The sequence below is a fragment of the Barbus barbus genome, assembly GCF_936440315.1.
Source record: "Barbus barbus genome assembly, chromosome: 21".
Classification (NCBI taxonomy): domain Eukaryota; kingdom Metazoa; phylum Chordata; class Actinopteri; order Cypriniformes; family Cyprinidae; genus Barbus; species Barbus barbus.
Genome location: NC_136749.1, coordinates 17382776 through 17393741, shown reverse-complemented (window position 1 = coordinate 17393741; position 10966 = coordinate 17382776). Strand labels below are relative to the sequence as shown.

The 10966-nt window shown below is 37.2% G+C and overlaps 1 protein-coding gene across 1 annotated transcript; it reads right to left on the bottom strand.

Annotated features, from left to right (window-relative positions):
* Positions 1-393: 393 nt before the first annotated feature.
* LOC306886991 (meckelin-like) lies at positions 394-10957 on the bottom strand. The gene is made up of 28 exons (XM_079444434.1): positions 10721-10957; positions 10321-10409; positions 10128-10218; positions 9890-9989; positions 9727-9796; positions 9536-9607; positions 9378-9440; positions 9127-9281; positions 8097-8205; positions 7929-8015; positions 7113-7178; positions 6807-6963; positions 6596-6719; positions 6411-6516; positions 6211-6267; positions 6040-6138; positions 5865-5963; positions 5240-5326; positions 5022-5121; positions 4743-4882; positions 3402-3542; positions 3230-3310; positions 1773-1889; positions 1586-1702; positions 1175-1279; positions 979-1081; positions 755-897; positions 394-664 (listed from the first exon to the last, which is right to left on the bottom strand). Exons 1-28 carry the CDS (start codon positions 10911-10913, stop codon positions 584-586), a joined length of 2952 nt encoding a protein of 983 aa, XP_079300560.1. The 5' UTR covers positions 10914-10957; the 3' UTR covers positions 394-583.
* Positions 10958-10966: the final 9 nt, after the last annotated feature.

Below are 10966 nucleotides of genomic sequence, written 5' to 3'. Positions count from 1 at the left end.
TCAATTTTTTTGACTTTATAATTTTTAATCAAAATATCATAACTTGCACTTCTTGTGATATGATTAACTTGATATCTTTGATGTACGTATGCATGACTGTCCTGCATAGGTGCTCACATGACTAGAGTTCCCATCTGGTATGCCAGACACACCCCTTGCAGATGCAGAAAGATCGTGGAACGGAATGGATGCAGAACAGTGGTTAGAGCACTGGTCTTGTAAACCAGGGGTCGTGAGTTTGATCCTTGCTGGGGCTGGTGAATTAATTTTGAACAAGAACTGACATGAGGAACACTTACGAGCCATCACTTGTGCGCTCTGAAGAACTTCTAAAAAACTTGAAGCAAACTATGTAGAATCAGGAAAGGCATCATAAAAACCAAGAACAGATTTAATTGTTCAAAAATATTTTAATATCAAAACATTTATACATCAAATTCTGAACTGTCTTGGCATAGAAAGTACAAAAATCCTGCACAAATAATACATTTATACAAAAACAATACAAAAATCTGAAGGCTGCCTTGGCATGAAACAGAAACACTATTAAGACAACAGAAAGCAGATAGATTAAGCAGAGGAGCTAGATGAGAAATCGTTTGTCAACCAGAGTTTTGCTTGCTAGGTTCCTGCGGCCCATTCCATTTCGGATTAATCTGAAGACCTGAAGGAGAGCACATTAAAACTTCATCTTAAACATCAACTCTAAAGCGTCGAAATAAACCAGTCCATTCGCATATTCACATATACTAACCATCTGCTGAAGGTATGTTAACACCGCTGCGAGAATGAAGTTCTGACTGCCCAGATCCACCACACAGAAAAAGAGGGTGTCAAAGATCAACAGCACAGCCTCATTACCATAAAAGAGGACATCAGTGAATGAGTGAGAATCATCTGAGAGAAGATAAACAAAAAACATGTTCACTCAATCACTCGAACACTAATGATCTGATAAGATTTGCAGTGTTTTTTTACCATTATAGAAGATGCTTTTATCCAGTGGTTCTATAAACTCCATACCAATAAGTCTCTCAAATAACAGCTTATCTTTCACTATGTAATCCATCTCACGATGTGCCTGAGAAAACAGCATTCAGAGCAAATCAAAACACAAACCAACCACAATAAACTACTGGAAAAATCACAAGCATCAGTGAAATTAAATCCTTACATGATCAATGACAGAGCCCAGGAATCGGTTCATAGTATGGTAAGCTTTTGTGCTCTGCTCACATGGATTGGCTGAAGCATCCACCAACCTTGAGGGCCCACTTCTCTGTAGAGGTAGAGACAGTATTACCCACCTTTACCAAGAGTGATTTGTGTGGGAGATTACTGTGCTATACCTTGGGAAAAAATTGTCTTCTCTAAATGTGACAAAACCATGGATCACATCAAAAGGTGAAAATTATTCATTAAACAAGTTGTTTTTCTAAAAATGGAAAAAGTTTTCTTGTTTGTAATAACATTTCTTAATATGAAATATTCTTTATCATTATTTGCTTTGTTAAAAAACAATAAAAGCCTATGGTATGTCCTCTTTTAGATAAGTAAACATAAGTGTTTATGTTTGTGTTTATACCCTGTTGATTGGCTCGATTATCCGGTCATATTGTGCTCGCAGGCGGTTGGTTATTGAAATCTGAAATGTCTGAGTGTCTGAGTTCGGCAAAAGTCCCCTTTGGCCACACAGATTCTCCTAAAATGCACAAAAATAAAATGAGTCCTTCATTCAAACTTCTATTATTAAATGCAAGAATTCATCCTACCGCCTCCCTCTTCAGGTTTGTATTCATCTCATCCATGTTAGTGTCAGCATGACCATGAACAGAACGTCCATGAATGTAGTAGCCAAAACATCGATGAGACAGCAGCAGCACTGAGATCTAACAGACACATACACTGAAGGATTAGTTGACTTTAATGATATGAAACTTCCTGATCAATTCCCTACTAACCAAACAAAACGGTCAGACAAAATAGAAATTGATTTTCACGATCTTTTAGACCAGGGATTCCAACGCTACCAGAATAAGACGGACAAGAGGAAGCAGAAGACGGAATGTCGCAAGCAGGCCAAAGAAAGAACTGGAAGATCAAGAGATTCTGAAGTTAATGAGAAAGCAAGAGTCAATGAACAAAAGAATAATGAAATTGATGAGAGAGATGAATAATTTGTATGGTTTTTCAGCTGAGTTACAAATGTTAACAAATGATTTAGAAACAACGTAACTCCAAACTTTTATCACAGAAGTGTAAGTGTCAAAATGTTATAAGTATGTGCTGTATTTAGAGAGCACAGATATGAATTGCTTTGAAGTTATTATTGCTATTTGGTTATTATTCTTGCTTTGTAAAAGAACGGTTACTGAGGATGCATTTTGCATTGTAGATGCAAAATGGAACTTCTAGTTAAAAACCGAAGCGTAAGGTGTTGTTCAGACCTGCTAGGCGTATGAGGTGTGTGGTCTAGACACATACATCCACGAATGCATATGTGACGTGTTGCAATTTTCTAATAGTTTAAAATAGCAATAGGCATGCTTGCTGTCTAGAGATGTTGTAGTCTTTTGTTTAAATTTTTAACTGCCTTGAGAAGCATCTATAATAGAGGTTGCATTTCTTGTCTAAACGAGAGGCAGGAGCAGACACAGACAGGGGGAGAGGAAAGAAGTTGTGTGCGAGAATGGCACAGATGATATGCAAGGCTATAAAAGGCTGGAAGAAGAGACGGACGAGGCCGACATTTCCGTGGTGAAGACTTCTCGTTTGTTATTTTGTTATTTGCTTATGAGTTATTGTTTTTAAATAAAACAAAACCATTGTATTGGTGATTCGTTAAACTTTTAAATCCAGTCTCTGAGTAATTAATTATTAAATAACTAGTTATCTAGTTATTTACCTGAATAAATCCTTATTTCGAGCTTCAAGTGGTCTGAACTTGGCTGAACTAGCACGGACACCGGGAGAAGAGATTTGAAACTTCATTTAACATCCATTCAACAGAAAGGTAATTATAGAATTGTCTATTATGGACCTGCTTTGAGAAATATGGATGTGAATAGTCCCCCATACCGGTATAAAAATACTACAACACATACACACAAAAGACAAAATTCAAGCAACATCAAACCATGAAATACTGTATTTTACAGTCTAAAATTGTACACTTATTGTCTACGAATTATAGTCAATTTGCAAAGAAGATTTCTAGCCTAATACTTACATTGCTGATTGAGCACAGATCCACAAACTGGCGAATTTTGTCTTCAACAAAGCGTTCATGGATTACTGTGAAGAATATCATCTAAGGCAAAATGACACAGAAAGGAACATGTGAAACAGCACAGGTGACATACACCAAGAGGCTGCTTGTTTTTAAGTATACATGTTCTCACCTGTATTAAGCCAATGCAGAGCCACATTGCAGAAGCCACACCGTAGCGGAGTATGAGGCTGTATGGCGATGTGTATGCCTCAGGAGACCGACGCAGGTCAGATGAGGGGTCTCTTAGAGCCAAATTTGAGAAGCCCACCACCTGCAAGCACAATATTCGACATTTGTAAAAAGAGACCTATTATGCCCCTTTTTAAGTCTCAGGTGTCCACAGATTGTGTCTGTGAATTTTCAGCTCTAAATACCCCATAGATAATTTATAAAATGCCTATTTTGAGCGGAAGTAGAAACAGGCTGTTTTCGTGCATGTCTCTTTAAATACAAATGAGCTGCTCCCCATTCCCTTTTTCAGAATATAGGTGCGTTCACGCCATATCGGAATTCCCCTAATTACGAGATTCCAACTTGTAAAAAGGGTTCAAGTCCTCGTAGAACCCGTAATTACAATTTGTGAACTGGGAGTTTTCTGAGAGCTACAACTTGTACCTCGTGACCGCTGTATTACCTGACCACCGCAGGCTCTGTTTAGGCGTTGATAGCATAATCATAATGAACAGCTCCGAGTAGAACGTCACGTGTTGTCATCTCAAAATTACGGTAATTACGATATGACGTGAATGCAGCATAAAGCTATGCCTTTACAGCTCGAATCTTAGATAGTCTGCTACAAAAAAAAACAAAAACACTTTTGTTTTGTTGTTCAAGTCTGAATTCAAGTCATTAAATTAAACATATGTTATGGCATGACACCCATATCTGTTAATTGAGTAAACAGACAGGTTTTTATGGATAGGCCTAGTTAATAGATTACATTATTAGGTTACTTTGACCATCGCCCACTATAGATCTACTAACAAAATCTATAAATGTGAGAATCAAGATAATTTCATGATACAGTTAATGGGTTTGGGATTGTTTCAAATAAAAAGGAAAAAAATAAATAAAACATAAGTGCTGTTGTGGTTGCTGTGTGTCACATAATGACCCCCCCCCCCCCCCCCCCCCCCCAACCCAACTCGTGCTCCCTCAAAAATAATGAGTGCATGACACCCATGGGTACACCGTTGTTGCTTGTGAGAACATAATGGCAGCGCCACGGGTGGAAATGACTCGTTTTTTCACAAGCTTGCAGAGAAAGACTTACATAAAACAATTACTGGGTTGTTGTTGTTTTTTTTTTTTTTTTTAAGTTTTCTGGGTTGGTAGATTATAGCATTTAAACAGGAAAAAATCTGATTTTCATGATGTCTCACATTTAATACAGTCCTTAACATGATAGTATGCTCTTCAAGTGGATATTTGAGTATTTTGGGACAGAGCTGTAGTGTGTTGTTGGCCTCACCTCCAGAAAGAAAAGCACAGCAATGACCTGAAATGTGGGGTTGATCTTGCGAATGGTCTGAATCTCATTCCACTCATTGGCCACAAAATATGTTCTCCAGATACTGACAGGAGATGCTTGACTTTTTGCTTCGCCAGAACCTGAGCAGATTACAACATAATTATAGAATATGTATTATAAAAAAAGAAAAAAAAGAAAAGTGGATTAAAAGTGTAGAGTTTGTATCAGTATAAATGGAACATACATTTGAGAAGCACATTAGAGAAACACTGTAATTACCCTCCACATGTTTACTGGCTTTACCACGAGGTCTTTCCCAGTCTATGAAGAAAATATCCACAGACAGCTGAACAAAGAGCTTATGAAGAAATTGTACAGTCTGTAACAGAAAATAAAGTTGGGTTAACCTAGGAAGAAAGGGAAAGCTGGGAAAAGAGAGACATATATTTAAATAAGCAACTTGTAGCATATAAGCTAATGTTCATATTTGTACTCACCTTCAAAGCAAAGGCACAGCCAACATAAACAACAAAGCGCTCCTCCTGAGCTGGTAATGGCAGCAACACAGACACAAAAAGCTGGGCCTGGAGAAACACAAAAAGTCTTGTCTTTATAGGACTTAATTTCTGTTTGTAAGGTGTGTTCACATTGGGGAACGAATAAGATTCATGATTTGTCACATGACCAGAGCTACAGTTATTGTATAAAACTATGACTTGATGGCACATGCAAACAGAGTATAAACAGTTTGATGACATGTAAATACTGTTTGACTTTCTTTCTGTGACAAGTGGGTGTCAGAAATGCAATGTTGCCCAGCGCTTATCTTGATGTGATCAGGCCTTTAGACCTAAAGAGCTCCATCAAAAAATAAAGGGTCTGTATAGACTGCACATCCTAGCAAAAAAAAAAAATCTCATTTGACAGGACAGTGGAAGAAATTCACAGAAGCACAGATACTAAATCAATGTCTGATAAGTGGGTGAGACTTGCCTCCACTGTCTGGAAAATATTGAGAGGAAAAGCAAAAGAAAGAAAAAGGGGAAAAAAAGACTCATGTGAGGCTTAATCATATTCATAATAGACTAGACATTGTCACTCACAGACATGATGAATGCAAACCTTAAAGAAAATGAGCCAGTAGAGGCCTGTTCCAACAGTAATGATGAAGAAAACATTTGCCAGGTCACCAGCATAGAACACCAGAAACTTCATAATGGTCTGAAACAGAATTGACATTATTATGCATCTGGGCTATGAATTGTGTTTATAATCATCTCTGAATATGAGCCTTTACCTGCAGGTCAATGAGAGGAGATGCGATTCTTCTTTTCCAGCTTGCTGTCTTTAATAAAGAGTGGACAACAGCCACCCCACCCAGCACACCAAGAGCAATCTGGATATGAATCCCCATATAAATAAGCTCACCAACATAAAACATAAAACTGATTTCTTTGTTTATACTCACATCAGTTTTGACCCGAGCTTCTTCCTGGTCCATCGTATACTCAAGAGAGAATGACACCTGTCGATATGTACATAAAACCAGAAATTAATCTGTCTGACTGATCACATAAACACTTACATTTACACTGTATCATGTATCTTATCTGTCAAAAGAATAAAATATTTTTTGATTACTTGTATTAACATATGCTTGAGACTTACTTTAACAGTCTGTGTGATGGGGTCAGTGACAGGTATATCTGAGTAAGTCACAGTCATTAGAGGGGGGTACACCTGTCCCTTCTGTGTATTCGGCACCAGCTGAAACCTGTTCAGTGCAGGACATCAAGCTTAGTGTGATCTCCCACTATGTGTATTTTATGTGTTTGTGAGTGTGTAGAACTTACCCGATCTTAATGTTAGAGGCCACACGTATGACCCCAGGTGAAGAACTCAAAGAGTTTTGCCGTCCACTCAACGTGTCCACAAGCATCATCCTTCGGGTCAGTAACCAGTTATCCATGTTAGACCCTGACACAAGAGAAGTCAGTATGGTGATAAAGCGACAAGACCATGATATAGAAGTGTTTGATCAAAAAATGTGTTTGTATGTTGTACCCTCATTAGTGAACTGGCCATTAAACTGCTGGTTGATATTTAGGAGAGGCACTGCAAGAAGACGCTTTCCCTCCTGTGGCTTCTGAATGACCAGGAAGACGTCATAGAACACAGGCTCTGGATACCCATTCAGAAGCTCTGACACAGAGAGCACACACTAAGAAAAGAAAATAATTTTTTTTTAACATATATTAACATATTCAGCTGAAAATAAAAACATGTATACTGACCAAACGGAGAAACCTATTGCTAAATATGGAACACATATGGACAACAACAGAAAATCAGAAGATAAGTCAGACTCACACTCTGCTTGTAGGCTGTCCCAAACGTGAAAGCAGACTGTTGTCTGGTAGGGGTGTCTGGACAGAGCTACAGAGGATTTAATTAATTTATTAATTTAATTTAATTTGTCTTTTATAATGCTTTTCAATTACAATTTCAAAACAAGTTACATTTCAAAAGATAAATTCTAAGAAGTTAGTAAAAATTTGTGCTGTCAAAGGAATAATCGTGATTAATCGCACCCAAAATAAAAGTTTTTGTTTACATAACATGTGTGTGTACTGTGTATATTTATAAATAAAAACACACATACAGCATGTTTTGAAAATATTTACATGTATTAATTATATATAAATATATTTAATATAAACTTAATTTTTTTCTTAAATATATACATGCATGTGTATGTATTTATATATACAAAATAAATATACACAGTACACACACTTATACTATGTAAACAAAACCTTTTATTTTGGATGCGATTAATCGTTTGACAACACTAGAAAAATTGTTACTAATTCTGGAAAAAAAAAAAGTCTGAAAACCTTAAATATTTTCTTAGGAATGTCACTGAATGATAGGTTAAGCCAAAAACTTCCTAATCAACTCACTGAAAAACACCTCAAATAAACAAGCAATACATTTTAATGTCTTGTGTATTTTAAATAGTTTTAAAGAACACAAAATATTCTTAACTTTATTTTTAAGTTAGAAAATAAGAAAATAGTTGAGAATAATTTTATTCTGAAGAAGAATTTGTAGAATTATATATATATATATATATAATTATTTGCGAATTTGACCCCAGAAGAAAAATGTATCATGCCTGCTTACCTGGAGGTTTCCTCCGCCGATGCTCTCCCATCTCAGAAACTCCCCACGCACTGAGTAAACAGCAGCCCACAACTCGATGTTAGTGTTCTGTAAGTGAGAGTAAGGTTTGTGAAAATGACTACATGTGTGCTTATGCTTACAATATGTCTAGATGTTAAAAGTGTTTACCTTTTGTGTCCCTTTAAAGCTGAATCCAACAGGAAGCGGCTCATTCTGTAGAATCCGTGATGCCAACCCAAGCTGGTCTCCATAGTAAAGCCAAGGCAGGTTTGCCCTCCTAGAGTCCCAAATGAGGGTGAGGGTCTATGAGGGTCACAAATACTGGATTCAAAGTAAACTGGATTCTTTCACCCATTAGTTGTGAATTTAAATACTTTACAGATAGACAGAGACACTTTATAACAACATCATATAATTTCAGATCAAATCACGTCTGCCCTTATCACTTCTGAGACAGGAAACAATTTATCTTGAATGAGTCACACTATTTAATTACATAACATTGCACATGATGGATCTCCTATGGCTATTTTAAATAGCCTGGGGTTCCAATCTAGGGCCCCACTGCCCTTCTGATGAGAGGGATAAATCACAATCAGCTGATCATTATGGCAAAATAGACTTAAGATCTGCACTTATAGTGGTTTTCTATATTTCTATATTATCTTGTATCACAAGAAAGATGCATCACGAGAAAGATGTATTTTCAGAGCTGCGGTTAATGGAAGTGCACTTTTTTTAACCTATGATAAGTGCACAGTCATGCAATGGTTATAGAGAGTCACATGTTAACCTGAAATATGTATTGAAAAAAGAATCACGAGTGTAACATAGGGGGTTTTTACAAAATATAATAGTGGACTTGTTTGCCACAATTAGAAAAAAAAACATCTTGATGTATGAAATATAACTGTGTGTGGATGACAGCTAGAGGTGAAAAAATAAATAAATAAACTCACAAAATGATATATAGATAGAGCACTTAAACTCAAGATTTCAGATGTACAGCCGGACATCTCGGCTTTGTTGTTTGCCAGTAAAGTCTAATTTTTTGAAACATTGAACCCAGGATTGAGAGACTTTTTTACTCAAGAGAGAAACAAATAGCAAGAGCCACAACACACTGAGCTAATTATATTATTTAAAGGGGTCCAATATTAAACAGTAAAGTACTATATAGTAATTGTATGTGTGTTACCAGTAGGAGACATCCTGGGTGCTGCCCTGAGCAGCTGTTGCTCTGTAGACTGTGTTGTAGAGGCCACAGGCATCATTGTTGATTGTGCTAAAGGAGTGCATGTTCATCACACACATGTTGCCCAGAGACTGACATGCTGTCCGGTTGGAGAACAACTATAGAGCAAAATAAGCAAAACTTAAATATGTTCCAAAGCAAAGCCTGACGTGTAAACATTTAAAACAGACTTGAGCATATATGTAGAAATTTACCAAACAGGCAGCTGCAGAAGAATACATGAAGTTTGAAAACCATGCCGATGGGACAGAGTTGGCCTGTGTAACACAAACACTTCACACTTTAAAGCAACAAATCTCAGCACGCTAACAGAAGTACACAAACACAACTCATGTTAACTTTGAATTCTTACCAGTTGGCTAAAGATGACATTTGGGACAACTGAGGTAGGTAGACCATTTGAAGGGAAGCACATTCCACCTGCCTGTAAACAGAGCAATGGAATCATCAGTATCAATGCATTACATAAACATATACATGCACTACCAATCAAAAGTTTGGAATAAACATTTGCCCGTCAATGTAAATGTCTGAGATTCTTACCTGTACATTTGAAATACCACAAACACAAGACTGAGATGAGTTGATGAAGGAGTCGTCACATCTTACACACCTAAGAATACACGTCCAAACAAAATTAATTCCTTTATACGACATGAAGAACAACATGAAAATCCAGTGGCATTGATAGAAACAGCAGTTTTACCTGTTGCCTGTTGTATCTGGGGCAGAAAAAGCGGGCTCTGTTGCATTACATGCTTCACATCGCGATTCATTTAATGGATTCCCATTCCTATCTCTTTCCACTGACCAATACAGACATGCCATAAAAATCATAAACAATTCTGTGAGTGCATAAACAATTTGAGTGCTCATTTCGGAGAATAAACAGCCTACATTTGAATCATGTTTATTTATATACAACCGAAATGAAAAGCACTTACCCAGTACACTTCCCTTTGGACACTGACACTTGCCATTCTCCCCTACACTTCCAGAACAACGGATGCACCCATACCCATCCTGGGTGACCCTCTATGAATGAGAGTAATCATATAAATGTATGGGAGTATTAGTATTCTTAATATGATTAATAATACAAGATCTTAAATTAGTCATTTCAATTTTGTACAAAACCTGATTAGCATCAGGACACTGCTGGCACGTGATGGACACCCCATTGCTGACCAGCACCCTGAAACCAGTCTGACACTCACATGCCAGTCCTATATGACAGAAATACACAAACATACAAGCTGGTTTACAATTAAGTGTATTATAAAAGTTCCGTGTTTATAATTAGATAAATTTTAAACATTTATTTGTTTACTATGGCGCTGTGTGCAGATGCAAATGCAGAAGGTTTTATTAGCGCGCATGCACCTGATTCACTCTTAAGATACTTGCTCTAGGTTAAATTAACAACAAATATGACAATATATCAGCAAATGACTGCTGTTTAGTGTACAACGTCTATCACCTACAGGTTAGGTTGGTCAAAACAAAGCAAACTAATGTGTGCTACGCCTAACGTTACCTGATTTGCTGCTGATTTGATTCGGCCCACATTTCACACAAGACAAGCTCGAAATATCAAAATAACTGTCCACACCACAATCCGAAGGCTGTTGAAAAGATATAGAGAACTGCTGGCAGAAAAAAACGTTTAGTTTGAACAGGAATATGACGGAAAAACTGCTCACAAACGCTCTTAGCGTCCCCGTCGCCATGGTGCAGATGACGCGTGATGACGTACCGGTTCCTGTTCACGCTCAGAGGGCGT

Excerpts from the sequence above, each read along its gene's own strand:
- LOC306886991 (XM_079444434.1), bottom strand. The coding sequence starts at position 10,913 with ATGGCGACGGGGACGCTAAGAGCGTTTGTGAGCAGTTTTTCCGTCATA. Across the intron at positions 10,410-10,720 it reads TCAAATCAGCAGCAAATCAG|GACTGGCATGTGAGTGTCAG; the intron begins GTAACGTTAGGC and ends TCTGTCATATAG. Across the intron at positions 3,311-3,401 it reads TCTGCATTGGCTTAATACAG|ATGATATTCTTCACAGTAAT; the intron begins GTGAGAACATGT and ends ATTTTGCCTTAG.